Below are 17,634 nucleotides of genomic sequence, written 5' to 3' on the forward strand. Positions count from 1 at the left end.
ATAGAATAAACAAGTTTTATTCCGTTACAGAAAGTCTGTCCCTGATGTTTCGTCGATGCATTTCTACGTTGAATCAACGTAAAATGCTTGATCATTATTGTAACAATATGTTGCTTACTTTGATTGTAGCCTATCGCACAAACTACAAATCAAACATTACGATTTTTTCTTTTTATGTGCTCTACCCTTGTTCGACGACATTGCCGAAGTCGTAAATACGCTTGTTTCTTAGAAGATGCTGAAGCCCAAATTTAATTATTTTTGATTTGATTCTTTTTGATGCATGTTGTATTCCCATAATAATAACAAAATTGCTCGATTATTGATTTCACAACGCCTTATCGTACCCTAGATTCTTGCAAGTATATTCACTTGTATTTATCTCGTAGAGCGTCGATACAATATAATATAACACCTGTCATGCTACATACATAACGTGTTTTGTCAGCACCACGGTGTAATTAATTCTAGGTCATTGATTTTCGTTATGAGTTCATAGCATCCCTACAATGAAGAATGAGAGGTACTTCAAGCGGTCCCATCATTGCTAAAAATCATTATACGTTTCACATATTTGTGTAATCGGTTGTAACAGTCAAATTATGCTAATTTACTGCCATTCAACCTATTTAGACAAATATAGATGAGTTTATATCGGACAGAAAACAAAGTATCCTGGCTCATTTTAATTTCTTTGCGCAAAACTTATAAACTTTACAGCTATTCTACGTCATTTTGATGTCTCATGGCACTTTGTTATTTATGAGATGAAGAATACTTTGAATAAGACACAAAGCATTCCTGATTATTGCGGCAAACTCTTGAATTATGTAAAATCGTACTGATGAATTCTTCTAAAGGTGCGATATAGATTATCTGCAACAGGTAGTATATTTTGCTCTGGGAGTACTATGAGCAACTGTCCAAATAAAACGACATCTACGATATGTTAGTATGCTAAAGACCAACGTTGCGTACAGGAGTAATGTAGAAATGCACATAAAACCATGGCGATATTACAAGTCAGGTTACATCATTAGGCTATATGAAAAAATATGTTTTATGGCCCAATTAATTTGATATTGAAAAGACCAGAAGTAAAGTAATAAACTTCGGAGCATAACCGTAGGATTTAGAGAAAATTCGGACTATGAATATCAAAGCTAACACATTAGCGAACATATTATTCAAACGTTTCGATAACTGCTGTTTTCATCGTCAGTCAAAAGTAAGAATGAAGCTATGTTTTTACAATGGCAAAATCGAGCGAAAAATGCGATACAGTAGTTGAGTCACCTCGGCTATCAAAATCAATCACTCAACAACGATTCAACATCTGCCAACGTTGAATCAATGCAAATGGCTGACTCTGCCAGCAAGGGATAGTATAGCGTCTGAATAATTATTGTAACGAATGTCTGCTCTTTCCTCCAATTATTGTATTATTAAATTTAACTTCTTAATTGCTCAAAACATGAACAGTTGAAGACAAAAATCTTCTCACACCCTATATTGGATTTATTTTTCTTGCAAAATGAAGTCATTTTGTTTCAGCAAGTGGCCCGTGTGTAATTTATACCACAGTTCAAAATTATGGTTTCGAATGTGTATTATGATGCAAAGCAAACGGCAAATTTATTAGCAACCGAAGATGAAAGAGATGCAAATTTTTCGGATAGTGATGTTGATTTGCCTTTATCTGATGGTGAAGGTGGTCCGCTAACATCTGACAAGAGTAACGAAGATGAGGTCGTGACCGTCAGACATAGGCAGTCCCAACGTCGTAGGAGTCATGACGTCAAATCATTAGATAGCGCCTTGGATGAGGAAAATTACCATACATTGCCTGACCAGGAAGAGGAGCGAATGTCGGTGGTTGTTGACTAAAGAAGTAGAGTGAAAGTTGTTTGGAGTACCAAGCAACCATCAATAAGAGGAAGACAAAACTCTGCTAATGTGGTGCACAGTTTACCAGGAGTAAAGCGCGATTATCAATATGCAACGACGTCGTATGATGCATGGCGTTTCTTATTTACAGCAGAGATGATCTACATCATTGTTTCAAGCACCAGCACATGTATACGAGAGAGGATATCGCGAATATCGGAGGCTCAACGAACTTCTTGGCATGCTTCACATTTTCAGCAAACTGATGCCATGGAACTAGAAGCATTCATTGGATTGTGGTGTATTAGAGGACTACTCAAGCGAACATTTCACCGAATTAAGATTGCTTTTCCCATTTATATGGACATCCTATATTTAGTGCGACAATGTCGTTGAACCGATTCAAATTTCTGTCTGCAAATATTCGTTTTGATGATAAAAGCACTAGGGCCAATCGCTGGCAAAGTGACCGATTTACAGCAATCAGAGAACTTTTCCAATATTTTACTGGAAATTGTGAAAAGATTTTAATACCAGAAGACTTCCTTTCACTGGATGAGACTTTGTTTCCATCCCGCGTTGGTGTGTCCTTCAGGCAATAAGCTTCAGGCAAAAAATAAGCCTGCTAAATATGATTTTTTGCTAAGAAGCATAAATAGTGCGCGTATGTCATTCACCTATACCGCCATAGCTTATGCGGGTAAGCCAGTAGGTGTACCAGGACCACACTATCTGACTTCCACTATGGAATATGTGGAAACGTTGGTACACAATTTGGACAGAGTTTCTTCGCTTCAAGGACGAAACATATCCCTTGATCGCTTTTACACTTCACTTGATTAGGCAGAATGGCTTTGGAACAAAAACATAACTTTAGTTGGAAAATGGCAAAGCAATAGAAAAGGGGTTAGCGAGTTAAAATCTCTCACTGATTGGGAAGCCATCAGTACCAAAATTTACTGGGAGGAGTCGAGAAACCACATTACCGTTACGTCGTACGCAGTCACACCAAAATCTACCGGTAAACGCAATGTTCTGGTCTTATCAACTATGCAGCCAATCCTTGGAGTAACCAAAGATGACGGAAAGGAAAAACCTGCAATAATCAAGCTCTACGATTTTACCAAGGGTGGGACTGATGTCGTCGACCAGAAGATGGCATATTATAGCGTCAAGCCGAAATCAGCAAAATGGACTGTGTCTGCATTTTCTTACATTTTAGACGTTGCGCAGGTCAATGCGATGACCATTAGTTACTTGAACCGCGAGTTGTCCTTTTCACAAGCCAAGGGAGACGAAAGTTTTGTGGAGGGGTGGCAGCTAGCCATGTCATTAGTCAAACCACACATGTCTAGACGATCGGATGATGTACCTATTTTACGTGGGTCACTCCGCCATGCAATGTCAACATTTTTGGGACGAAACCATGGATTAACAGCAAACTCAAATTTGTTATTACCAGTGGTTTTCATAATGAAATAGCGGGCTATCATAAGATTTGTTCTTATCATGTTATCGTTGATTATGAGATTAGATATTTTAATCACAGTATTTGGTCATTTCTGCTATATGGCTGTGAATCCTGGACTGTATGCCCGAAGATAGTAAAGAAGATCAACAGTGCTGAAATTTGGTTCATTCGTAGAATGATGGGAATTAACTGGATGGATAAAATCACTAAAGAAGAAGTGTGGAGACGCTCTGGGTGCACCCCTGGCGTCCTCATCACAACTATCAAAAAAAGGCAAATGACATTTATCGGGCATGTCTACCGCAAACGCGGAATTGAACACTCGGCAATGATGGGGCGATTTCCTGGTCAGAGACACCAGGAGCGTCCACGTTTGGAAATCTTCAAAAATCTTTCAACGTGGACAAACCAAAATTTTGAAAATCTAATTAGAAGTATGGACAATCGATCGTTGTGGAGACTCACGGTAGCCGACGCCTTATTCAGGCATGGCCGATGATGATGATGATTTGGTCATCACCGTTTTATTCAAAAGCGGGGTATTTTTCTATCTATTAATTGATCGAAATATTACTTATAAAGCTGTGCGGTTCAATTTCATTACCATTATACTTGACGATGCTAATTTACTACACTTGCAATACGGTCTGCTTTGTAGCCTACAATATTTCGCACAAGTCATATTTTTTTTGTGACTGGAATTTCTTGTCTTCGAAATAGTTTGATAAGTCAGTTTTTCTCAATGCAATGACGAGCTGCATGTTTTCATTTTCAATAAACAGTGCCTGGATGACATTATGTGTTTCCATTTTCGCTGATAGGCATTACTTTCACAGATCAAATGTTTGTACTGTTTCAACGTCTGACGATGGTGAACTGCTGTAAAGCGGCCGATATTTCCTGCGAAAGTTTTGCGTAACAAAAAAGCATTCATTCAAGAGGAATGCAATTTGAAACAAACTCATGATTTTCTTAGGTTGTATCGCAACACCGCTGAACGTTGTATCGACATAAGCAAAGTATCTATAAGCTGTTAGCACTCGCAATGACACGATAGGACATATCAAGCTGTGCTTATTTCTCTACGATGAGAATTAGGTCAGGGCAAGAACGGCAAACCAGAGTTGACCTTTCGCTGCTTGATATTTGAGCAAACAAATTATATGGTAGATTATATTATGGTAGAGTAGATTAGTTACATACGTTCGACGTCTGTTGATGTTGTGTATGTCTTGTAAAAGCAGCGCGATTATTTTGGTTACAGCTGCACAAGCTAACGCAAGGCGAGAAACGAAAGTAGATGTTCATAATAATTTGACGTCTACTGGCGTTGAATCAATGCAAATAGGGTGATGTTTCTATAAAAGATTCAATTTTGCAAGTTGGGCACGTGCTATGCGCCGGCGCGTATCACCAGTGAATAAAGAAACAACAGGAGAAAATTTCTGCTCCTAAAAAGAGCAAACCGCAAAATTGTTTGTGACAAGGTGTCATAAACCACGTTGTATTTCAAATAGTATCTGAGATACAAATTTTTGATTAGCATCTCCAATATCCGTATGAACTTTGTGACAAAGTCATGAAATTTCAGCTTTTTAGAATAGTTTTATCGTATGGTTTTCAGCGTTTAAAAATTCGTAAGGCATGAGATGCCCTAGCCCAGGCATGAAAGTGTTAAAAGATCAAGGAAATTATCTTAAATTGCCTCTCTTCTGCGTTAATTACTTAAAATGTTGCACCCTTATTCACAAATGCAATGTCTTTGAGATTCGTGATAAAATGCTGATTTGTTATGTGGTTCTTTAATTTTCTATAGGCTGCTAGGGTAATATAAAGTGCTCTTCAGTGAGAAATACATATGTATACACAAACAATAACTGACTGAGCCAATACTATTAAAACTAACCTGAGATTCGTTAAGGTTTCAAATTTCTTTCCACCATACATTGCTACAAAGGTTGGTTCTGCTAACATTGCAATTTGAGCTAGGTCTTCCCAAACATCGCTCATTTTTATGGATAAATCTTTCAGTTCATCAGATTTTTTCACAAGCTTGAGAAAGCTTACTTTTCCTTTCCCAAATGGAGCCGAAACAGTATCACAGCCGGACCATGCATCACAGCCGGAACCCGGAACCATGCAACAGTATCACAGCCGGACCATGCAAACAAAGGTTGCTCTCTGATTGTCTCCAGTGGAGGTGGTACAGTTTTCATGTTCCATCCCTTCTGAGCCCTTTCTTGGAAAAATACAACATCTTGAAAATCTCCCTTCCAATGATAAAGTAACATAACAATGATGTCTGTGTCGTCGGCTACAACAACAATAGGATTTCGTCTGCTTGCAGAAAGACTGATTGCTGTTTCCACAATTTCAGTGTCAGCATCACCATCACAGTTACCGTAGTTACTTGCTGTCCATCTTTCTTCAAACTCTCAGAAATCAGTTCAATAAATAGAGCTTTGTTGTGTTCATTCGAAAGAAAACAATCTTGTGTAGCTGGTACAGAATTGATAGACGCCACTTCAACATTTGAACACTTTTTACTAGCAGTTTGTCAAATATGTTCATATGACGTTGTACAGTAGAAGCGTATTTATATCCATCAAAGATAACATGAGCAGAACCATAGTGTCTTCTAACATAAGATACATAGAGTTGAGCCAATTCAGCGAATGTTGAGTCTTTCAACCATCTGACTCTGTGAAGTAGGGCACTTCCATCAACAACATACAATCTGGTCCAATTACTAACAGCTTCTGTATCATTCATTAGTGCTGTTCTCAAAGCAACTTTATCAGCTTTCCTCATAAGCCCATCCTTCAACCAGTGGCGTAACAGCCCCCTGGCGGTTCTGGCTCTGCGCAAGGCTGCAAGGAAGCGGCAAAATGAGGCTGCACAGTGCACACAGCACGAGAAATGAAGTAATGCAAAAATAAATAAAAAGTACAACAAGAAAATGATTTACAAAGAGACAGCTAGCACACCTTAAAAAATTTAAGGATAGAACAACAGCTAAAAATCTCGAGTTGCTTCTTGCGTGATGTTGGATAGCTGTAGCCTGTGAAACAATTAAAAACAATCAAAGTGAAACCACGTTTGATCGTAATGCAACAGCGTTTGATGTTTTACGGTGGTTAGCTAAATCACACCTACTTGATTCGACACCATATTTATGCTTGTGTCTGAAACTTTTTCTTACCATTGGTGTTTCAATTGCGAGCTGTGAGAAGAGTTTCTCATTTCGTATTTACGTTCTACCATGAATGATGATCGGCTACCAGCTCTATGGATTCTTTCTATAGAAAGAGACTACGTTCAAAAACTTGATTTTGAAGATATTAGGCCTATCGCTGATTTTGCTTTGGCGAAAGCTCGAAAAGTTCAATTTTGAGGCGGCTATTGATCTTTTATTTGCCTAATACATTTGTTGTCCATTTTTTGTCTTTTATTTTTGGCCTTAACGCTGAGACAGTGAGGCTTCTTTCTCAAGCAATATAGAACTTCTGAGACGCGGCACATTATTTGTAATTATTTTTATTGAAAAGATTGCTTGACCATGAAACTATTACAAAATTTTCTGCAGTCTACTTAGGGCGGCATTTTCAACGAAAGCCAGGGGCGGCAGCATATGCTCCTACGCCACTGCCTTCAACAGTGAAGGAGGATATGGTATCATTTTGAATGAAAAGTAGGCTACTTCTCAACATCGTCTTCACGTTCTGCAATAGCGGCCAGTCTTGTAAAATAAATGATTGGAATGACATTTACGTGTTCCTTGTCTATCTTTACAAAAATTTTAAGTACCTCAAGTGGTTTAATGCAGGTTTTGTGTTGAATAGTTGCAGTTGCTAAATTTTGACCATCCAATGTTTTTTGAATGATTGCTCCTATCTCCTCTGATCTCTCACAATTAACCAAATCTTCTCCAGATATAGAAGCCCAGCCGGATGTCAAGGAATGTAGATGCTCATCAGAAAAAGTAAATGGATTGCGTTGTTCAAGCCAATCTCTAAACATTACATAATCATCATAGTCGCGCTTGCGTCTGGAGTCACCCATGGCCATATGTATGTAGGCTACTGTTCACTTGACTTTATATCTAGTGCGGAAAGCACCAGGCTAAAGCCTAATGGTGGATTCTGCCTTATAGTCCGCATTTAATGGCTAATAACTTCAAATGTGTGTATTTTTTGACCATAGTTCTTTTGTAAAAGTGATTCAGTATGAAATTATCTTTCGAATGAGGTATAAAACATCAATTTTAGACGATTTCGAAATTTTGGCTTATGGGGGCTGCGGCCATTATGGAAAAATGGCCAAAACTCGCAATTCCCAAGGGGGAATCATGGGGCTTTTTTTTTGGTTGCTCCACATCACCAATCGAATCTCCTGACAAAGTTTCAGCTTGGTAGGCTATTATTTTTTTCCGGGTTTGACCATTTTTTTCAGTTCAGCGACTGGACTATCAGGGGTTGGGGGTAGGGGTTAGGTTTTAGATTAACTGTCGTTCGGTGAACAGTCGTTTCGATAAACAGTCGTTCGATAAATTGTCGTGGTACCTTTTTCGTAGGCATGTTTAGTTCGGTGGTTTCATCTTGTGCCTAATGTTCGTGAGAACAACGGTTCGACGCCCATCGAAGTCAATCTTTTTTCTTTACATTCATTTTTGTGGTGCACAAAAGCTTTTCAAAAAAGTAGGGTTAGGGTTAATTTTTAATCGATTCGAAAAATCTTACTTTTAGAGTGACCAGAATCAATTTCTTTTCTAAAGTTTAAAAAAAGTTACAGGCGTCAAATATTTGAACAGACTTAAACGAAGCTCTGTGTTAAACTTGGGAACCAGCTCGATGACTGATATGGTCTTTGGCTGCTTCTTATCTTTTGTGGTAGCTTATCTAGATTGCTATGGCGCTATTTTATTTGTAGTGTTTATAATTGAACCATAGGCATACGAAGCCGAGCAACGTTACTAAGTTTAACATGACAGAAACTCTCGTAGAGCCATTTACAGAAACACAAGTGTTGTGTTTCTGTAAATGTAATAAACTTGATAACAACGCTCGGCTTCGTATGCCTATGGTTCAACAAGACAAACTCTCTACCGAAGCTCTATTGCAGTGGTTCCTAACCTGGGGTCCGCGGACCCTTGGGGGTCCGTGAGAAAGCATTTGGGAGTCCGTGATTACCTTCATGAATTTTGGAAAAAACGAAAAGCGATCTTTTTACTTTCATTTCTCTCTTTAAACAAAGTGAGGTATCAACTCTTTTAAAAGCAAAAGAAAGTCCCCTCTCTAAATTATTTGAGAGTAAAAGTTTTCTATACGGCATAGCCTACTTAGCCGATATTTTCGGTCTAAGTGGCATTTAAGGACTAGGTGTGACAAATTGATACAGCTGAAAAACTGAAAGCGTTTTTACCCAAGTTGCCGGTTTGAAAACGCAGATTGGAAGCAGGCAATTATGTAAACTTTCCAATGTTAGAAAATCTTATCTTGATGGATGAAACTCAAAGAGAATGCACTCTTTTGATCTCTGAGAAAAATCTTGCGCACACTTGGAAACCCTGCAAATCTCATTTCATCGTTATTTTTATTTAAAACACCTGCCGAACGAAGTTGAAACATGGATTCGAAATCCTTTTCTTTTTGACTTGAACAACATTAGCGATGACGATCTCAATAAAGATGACCTAATTGATTTGAGATCAAAAGAGTTATTACGCATTGAATTTCATTCAAAAACTGTGGAAAAATTTTGGTGCTCACAACTGCAAACCTACCCATTCTTGGCAAAGCAGGCGATTATTGTTTTGTTACCATTCATAACCACTTACCTTTGCGAGGCAAGATTCTCAGCTCTTGTTACAATAAAAACTAAACATCGAAATCGCCTGGACGTTAAAGATGACATGCGTGATTGCGTGTTGTATTGTCAAAAACTCAACCGCAGTTCAGTCGTTTAGTTCAGGAAAGGCAACAACAGCCCTCTCATTAAATTTGCTTACGTTGAAAAAGTTTCGGCATGGCACTTTGGGTACCTTATTATTCAAATACTGCTGACATTTCTTGAACAATTTATTCATTTTCTTATTTGAGCAACTGTTTAACCTGATATTTGCCTCAGGAGTCATAGCGGCAATGCAATATGACACAGTACAGTAGTTGAGTAGCATAATTATTACAATAGTCAATAGTATGTTGATTGAGTTTCAGGCAAAATTTAGGTAGGGGTCCGCAGAATTAATAATTTGTCTAAAGGGGTCCGTGACAACAAAAAGGTTGGGAATCACTGCTCTATTGTTTATAATATTGCATCGTACTATTCTCGCAACAAATAAAATAAAAGTTTCTCTATCTCTTTAACGTACATAAATTGAGGTGACGTTGCGCTTGCTAACATCTTGCTTTCCATAACTGAGTTTTGCAATGGCTCAATAAGGGAAAGCGGTTTAGAGCTCACAATCGTGCAACAGAGTTTATGAAGTAAAGTTTGGTTTATGTCACCTCCAATACCGCATCTGGTTGATTGATTGATTGGTGAAGGCTTTGTAAAGACGCCTCTCTGAAAACGAGCCACAACAAACTGTTTGAACAGGATTGATTTACCTTGTTCACTCAGAACCAAAATAGTATATTCAACAACAAACTATAAGAGGGCATATATTCAGTTTACAAATCATAAAATTTGACAATGACAGGCTTCACACGTAGTTCTTTGCTGTGGGGTGGTTTACTTGATTGCAAAGAATAGTTGTCTAAGCTTTCCAAAAAAACAAAGCTTTTAAACCTTAGTTATTTATCAAAAATATACATCTTTAGAGCTTAATGTTGTAAACAAACACTAAAAAGGCACATGACGTCGACCCATGCTGTGTGGCGGACGCGCCAAAGTGACAACACAACTACCGACTAACGGTGAACGCCAAGTTAAACATCGGAAGTGCAATACTTCATGTACCGTCAAGTAAGCAACGCTACTAATTTGAACCAACTCATTCACAGATATTTCATCTAACTAAACCTAGGAATCGTTTCTGTGGCAAATGCAAGTTAGAATGCTGCGTTAAATCAATACTAAGTAAAACGATTCCTATTTCTACATGGTCATTTTGAAACGAGCATTTTGCAAAAAATACTTCTTAGAAAGTGAGGTATTTGGTCAATCAGCAAGAACAGTGTGGATGCCAAAATAGGCACATAATTAGTTAATTACATTATCAAAGCAATTACATGTTAGAACAAGCAGTTGAGGTCGAAAATAATACATCCATTTACTAACTTGTAGCTGCTAGGTACATTTAATAATATAACGCACATGTAGTGTTTTTGCCTTAAACTTCAAATAATCTTCAAGCATGTCGCATTCAGAATGTATCCTAATCTGTATAGAAACACAGCTACAAACCATTGTACAATGTAGGCTACACTCAGCCAGAAAACTCATTTTTCAATCTGTGCAGCTTCTAACCTAATCCGGGCAGCAGGAAAAGTAACAACAAATGTCTGTCATTTCGGATATCTGGTCATGTAAGCACAACTTTGATGAAAAATACTATTTTTAAATCATGTTTGTACACAATGTACAGTGTACACTAGGGTGTTTCATTTTTTCACCATTTTTGAAATTCAAAATGCCTGGGGTCCCATCTGGTGGTATTTGGGGTAAAAAGTTTACACCCCAATTTTTTTTTCAATTATGACGTCATATTGAGGTGGTCCACGCGGTTTGAAATTTTTGGGCCTCAAAATCTCGAAATTTGGCCGTATCTCCGGAACCACTTATCATAGATCGACAAAATTAGTATCAAAATGCGCAGAAGGGTCGGTTTCCTATATCTGATGTAAAGAATATTAAGGTCTACCTGCTTCAAAAAAAAAGTTATTTCAAAAATTCTGATTTTTGGTCTATTTTTTCATGATGAACAAAGATCAGGTGATCAAGATAATGAGTTTTTCTGTATTTTTCCATCTTGGAAGCTGCTATTGCGTAGTAATAGTCCTTGTTCGTTTTGCAAGAGATGAAATGGTAATTTGAAAGTATTACTACAGTATTATAATATTAATGTAACCGTTGAGGAAGAGGTATGCTGCTCACCTGCTTTAGATTAAGTGTCATAATGGCATTAAGGTCAGGTATTAGTAAGTCGATGCAAAACTTCAAGGATTGGAGAGAAATGTACTTCCCCTTAATTCAGATATAGTCAGTCACTATTTTTACTTGAGGAAGAAAGTAGCCGAAACTAATCCTAAGTTTTTGAAGAATATACCCCATTTCAAAGATGAACTGCTGAAAGATGTTATTGGCATATGGAACAAAGCTGGTTTTCCAGTGCTTAGCAAACAGAAAATCTCTGATGGAAAGTGAGAACCCTCTCAACTCAGCTTCTGCCATGCAGTTATGTTATGATGGGCGCATTGTCGATAAAATAGATCGATACGTTTTCTTGGGCCAACTTGTTGATGATAATGGCAGGAAGCACGAAAGTGTGCTTGCTGTTAAATGTTTTCCCAAAAGTGTGTCGGTCACTGCAGAACTGATTTTTGTCACCATCATCCAGGAGGCTTGCAGAGTTCACCTTTCCCAAGTATATTCAGTCATGGCTGATACGACTGCTCTCAACACAGGAAAAAAGTCCGGAGTCAATACTCGACTGGTCAATTATTTTAATGATGAAGTTGGTCATGATATTCATACCCTCAAATGCATGTTCCACATAAACGAAATATATCTTTTCCATGTCATTTCTTTAATGGACGGCGCCAAGAAGGGTCCCGGAGCAATATGCTTAACCAGATAGCAAGACTAGACAAGCCCAGTACTGAAACCTTTACACCAACTATTATTATGCAATAACAGCTTCCAAGAGTGGAAAAATACAGAAAAACTTTTATCTTAATCACCTGATTTCTGTTCTTCAGGAGAAAATAAACCGAAAATCAGAATTTTTGAAATAACTTTTTTTTTGAAGCAAATAGACCTTAATATTCTCTACATCAGGTATAGGAAACCGACCCTTCTGCGCATTTTGATACTAATTTTGTCGATCTATGATGAGCGGTTCCGGAGATACGGCCAAATTTCGAGATTTTGAGGCCCAAAAACTTCAAACCGCGTGGACCACCTCAATATGACGTCATAATTGAAAAAAAATTGGGGTGTAAACTTTTTACCCCAAATGGGACCCCAGGCATTTTGAATTTCAAAAATGGTGAAAAAATGAAACACCCTAGTGTACACATTAGCCGGATTGGAAAAAAAATTGAAAGCGACTAGATATGATCAATGATTCCATTACAATGAATCACGGTGGATCACCAGATCGACGACACAAAACCTCCGTTTAATTTGCAGGCGGTTTGCATAAAGCTAATCGAGCACAGTGGGTATCAGTGCAAGCAAACGGGGCAGATTTTTTGATAATTGTGCGTTTACGACAACACACAAAAAATAGAATCTTTTGCACCAAATGATTGCATGTTAGACAAACATTGGCTTCTTTAGCATCACAGCATGAAACCGAACAAACCGCGTGGGGGAGGTATGAATATCACATGATGCCGTACAAACACATCACATCTTTAGCTTGCTCTGATATGGTCGCTGGATTAAGCAGACGCCACACAGCGTGCAGTCATCTGAAAGTGTTGCTGCCTGAAGTGTCGGGGGTTCGGATTAAGCGACGTAAAAAGTAATTCTGTTAAGAGTTTGTGGTCGCACCAGGAAGCGCAGATAAAGAGAGGTTTCCTGAGGCATCTGATTGGGCTGATCTGGAGCATATGTTCGTTGGAGACATGCACGTGAAGTTGTTCTTATTGCCGACGGTCGATGATGACGAGCACTCTACGCTGTCCATAACCGAATGCGGCGCAAAGAGTGACCTTTGAGTTCTGCGCGTGCAGAACGTAACAATGTGTGAGTCAGGTTATTGTTGATTGCTTCAGAGAGGTTTAAGGGTACTCCGATGAAGGAAGAAAATAATTAGCTCGGGCATACACCTTTTGAACTTCTCCCGATTGTGAATGTAGAAGTTTTGCTTTTCCTTCCTGCAACTTCTTCTTTTTCCGTGAAACCGTATGGCCTTCCAAGGAGTTAGATGTGACAGAAGTTGCACCTCCACCTAAAGGTTGTGGAAGTACAATGCTACCATGGGGGTGTACAGGAGTGACAGAAGAGAAATCGGTATCACTACTGGGCACAACGTTGGCAGTGAAAGAGTCAGATGGATTTTCCTGAAATATAAAGGAAACTGAATTACACTTCTAACAATACATTCACGATAAATAAAACTGTATGATGAAAATATAGTATTTCAACACATTCAGTCGTTCTCGACAAACAGGCCACACCTTCGACATGAGGATTAATTCATGGCCTGTAGCCTATAATCAAAATTGGTTGATGATGATGATGATTCAAAAATAAAATAGTAAATGCTCTGCTCACATTGGTGGACACTGAAAATTCTCTGGTGTTTAATGTAAAATGCAACTTCATACTCTAAAAATGCAGAACTTTGAAAACAAACATTGTTTAAGGAAAGCTTAGCTACCTTAAAACTGAATGGGGCAGTACACAAATACCGTCTAAAAACTAAAATATGTGGCTAGTTAGGGTTGGGATTTGAGGGCAAAATGAGAAATTTAAAATTAGTTACCACACTCATCAGGAATTGTTAACCTAACGGGGTAGCAACGTAATTCTGGCATTACTACGATACAAATGATTAGATTTTCCTACGGTTATGAACGTGACTACAGCCACACACACGGCATGTGTGTGATGGCTCCGGCCTGTTTTTTTTTTCGGTCATATATCGGTCATTAAGCAATTTTTTAGCAAAATGTCCGAAAAAAATATAGTCAATTCGGTCAAAATGTCCGAAAAAAACAACGTTTCTCAGCGAAACTTAATGTTGTAGCTAGTCAGGAAGTGCAAATTTTGGTTTGTATCAGCTACTTGAAAGGAAATATTTTCATCACAAAAAATGACCGAGATAAATATAAAATGACCGCATTTTTTCAAGTCATTTCGGACAAATGACCGAAAAGTATCAGCGAAAAAAAAACAGGCTATCACCTCAGGCTCGAAGCCGGAGGATGTTCCATCAATAGCTAAAACGCTCAGAACTAACATTGTTTTTTACATCTTGCTGAAGTTAGTTATTACTTAACTGCAAAGGTTTCCCGGAATTAAGGCATAGTCTTGGGTTTGATGGCCAAAAAAAGTTTCAATGCCGAGATTTCAAAAATTTTACAGTTTCGCAACCCTACCCCGATGTCAGAAGCATTAAAACATTTCTTCTCGATTGTCAGCATGACATGAATTGTGAAAATGCCAAGCGCAGTTGTTAAACCAAAAGCATATAAATAAAATGTTTTTAGAACAACGCTCAAATAATACAGAAAATAATTCAATTCATGAACATCCTATCGAACTGACTTAGTCTTGTAGCACTCACTTCAAGTGCTTGTTGTTCGTGAGTTTGAATGCGCTTTTCTTTCTGTCTTCTGTTGCAAAACCAAACCCTGATCACTTCCCTCTCAAGTTTACATTGCTCGGCTATGCTGTGGAGGTCGTCAGAAGTTGGCTTGGGGTTCTGTAACAAGACAGCGAAATATCGATTGCATTTTAGGTGAATAAATAGCTATCTACAAAGACGGGCTGGTTTACCATGTTTTGAAGATCAAGAATCATATTTGCTCATCCTTCATTGCCTTCCTCCTTCAGGTGACCCAACGGGTTATGACATCTTCAGGCAGTTAGTTAGTTAGTCGTATCCAAGCTTTACGAATAAAAATATTTTAACCTCCATCAAACTAAAATCAAAAAATTTCAACAGTTACGTTTTACCAGTCGTGCTATACCCTTGTAGTTGTAGTATCCACACATTCTACGACTCAGTGGTTCTCAACCGGGGGTCCGCGGACCCCAAGGGGTCCGTGAAGCGATTTCCGGGGGTCCGCGAAAGTTTCCGAGTTTTCAACATGACGGATAAATTAAGAAATTTAAAAATTGTTTGTGCTTTGTTTATGTATTAGCCTACAGTGATTCTTAAACTGTAAGTCGCAACGCACTGGTGCGTCGTTTGAAATTGCAAAGGACATTGCACAAAGGTTTGGTTTCTTAACTAAAATATCATATAAATTACTTAAACCTTTTAATAAGGCTATGTTGGCTATGTTCAACTAAATTCTTTTAAGACAACAGATTGTTGATCAATGATTAATTTAGAAATACAAACGTTAGTCAGCAGTCTATCACCACTCACGGTTTTGCAATGACTGTGATTATAACGAATTAATATTGATTTCAAATGAAAAAAGGGAGAAATTCTTTGTAACAGTCGCAAGTATTCTATTAACTTTTGATAAAAGTTATAGAAAAACATCAAATGAGCATATAGCTTACCGATGTTTGATCCTGTGTGCCAACATATAGCTCATAAGTCATAACATAATTTCGTCAATCTCATAAATCGTCAAGTGCGTTGCGAATTCAGCAAATTCTTTTAAGTGTGTTGCTTTGAAACTTATGTAACATATGATTCCATAAGGAAACGCGATATACCAAAATTTCAAATTGAAATTTTTAGGGGTCCGCGACCGCTTCGAAGACACCAAAAGGGGTCCACCAAGACAAAAAGGTTGAGAACCACTGTTCTACGTGATCGTTGGTATTATTTGACTTTGCTTAATGAATGTGTCCATTTATACTCGCAACAAAATAAACGCCAATCAATCAATCAATTATACAGTCTAGACTCTAGACTCTAGAATGTGTAAATTGGATCTTCGTAACAATGAAAAAACTGACAAATTTCCAAAATCACATCATGAGAAGCTTGTCCAACAAAAAGCTACTTGACCACATGAAAATAGAAGACCTATTGACCATAACAAAGCACACCCAATTACAGCAACAATTCCCCACTAAGTTTCTCTTCTTTGACTTACATTAAAATATGATCTTATTAAAGTAAACAAGTTTTTCAAACTAAATTTGTAGGGGGGGATGATTTAGATTTGAATACCGACTAAACAGGATAAGAAAGGTTGTAAACCCTTGAGTTAGAGTGTTAGCAACCAACTGTAATATATGCAATAAATGAGGATGTATCTAGTCCTACAGGCGGTCATGACAAACACGTCAAAAACAAGACTCCTCTCACATTACTGCCTGCGAAGAAATATCGCCTACATTATACTGTGAGAGTTTACGACAAATTGTTTAATGTCCAGCTGTCCAGAAAATAGACCATTGGAAAGTTCGTATAGCTCAGGGCTTCCCCAGGGTCGTAGAGAGTATATACGTTTGACACGAAGTAGGTTACTGCATAAACACTTCTGTGCCAGATGTTGTGAAAGTTATTAACTTTATTCAGAGTCGAGCACAATAGGCTACCGCCCGCAATATGGTGAAAAATCAAGTCGTGAGTTTTCCAACGCAATAAACTTTAGACTTGGTCTATTTTCGCAATGAGATCTAGCTTTTGAAATTATGTCAAATGTCAGATTTGCTTGAAAAACTGAACGGATTTAATTTGTCCCTCCTAAGATAAAACATCAATGTTTTGCATTGAAATCTAAAGTTGGTGCATTCATCAAAAACTTAAACATCTGCAAACAAAAAGATCAAAATGATTGATTTGAAATGCTCTCATGCTCTCATTCGGCTCACTAAAAATGTTTTTGGCTAACGTTAACAATGATGAAAAGTGGGAAACACTAACTGGAAAATATTGATTGACATACTATTGTGAGTGTTAGCCTGGTCAAATGGTTTAAGGTTCAGACTTGAGAAAAAAAGCTATTGATTTATTTTCTTAACAATGATGCGGAATCAAACGTTGTTTAACCTCTGGTTATCGACCATTTGTCAAATGTGTTGAAACAGTTTCAAAAGTATTTTCCTCCAGAATTGGATGATACCAAATTAGATTGGATTCAAAGCATATTTGCAATGCAAAACCAAGTAGACCTACCAAGCACCTCTCTCTTAAATCACAAGAACTTGCTGATCTATCTTTTAACTAAGTAACGGCTGGAATTTTCTGAAAAAAAAGCACTATGCACACTTTTTGGGCTGAACATTGAAGTGAAATATCCATCATTATCTAACTCAGCAGTAGCTGCACTCCTGCGGTTTGTATCGAAGTATCATGCGAGTCACCGGTTTCAATGTTGACGGCAACCAAAACAAAATAGGCCTACCGTTCCAGCCTATGCAACATTGAAACGGCATTCAAACAAGAAACATTGAGTCACGGCTGCCAC

The 17,634-nt window shown here is 38.0% G+C and overlaps 1 protein-coding gene across 1 annotated transcript in view; it reads right to left on the minus strand.

The window, feature by feature from the left end:
* Positions 1-9,422: 9,422 nt before the first annotated feature.
* The window catches only part of LOC145774800 (POU domain, class 2, transcription factor 3S-like), a 47,296-nt gene continuing 39,084 nt past the window's right edge, over positions 9,423-17,634 (minus strand). The window contains exons 7-8 of the mRNA XM_082586113.1: positions 14,820-14,957; positions 9,423-13,590 (exon numbers count right to left, since the gene is read on the minus strand). Coding sequence (XP_082442239.1) covers positions 13,309-13,590; positions 14,820-14,957 — 420 coding nt within the window. The 3' untranslated portion in view covers positions 9,423-13,308. The remainder of the gene's footprint in view (positions 13,591-14,819; positions 14,958-17,634) is intronic.

Source organism: Aplidium turbinatum, chromosome 7 (genome assembly GCF_918807975.1).
Source record: "Aplidium turbinatum chromosome 7, kaAplTurb1.1, whole genome shotgun sequence".
Taxonomy (NCBI): Eukaryota; Metazoa; Chordata; class Ascidiacea; order Aplousobranchia; family Polyclinidae; genus Aplidium; species Aplidium turbinatum.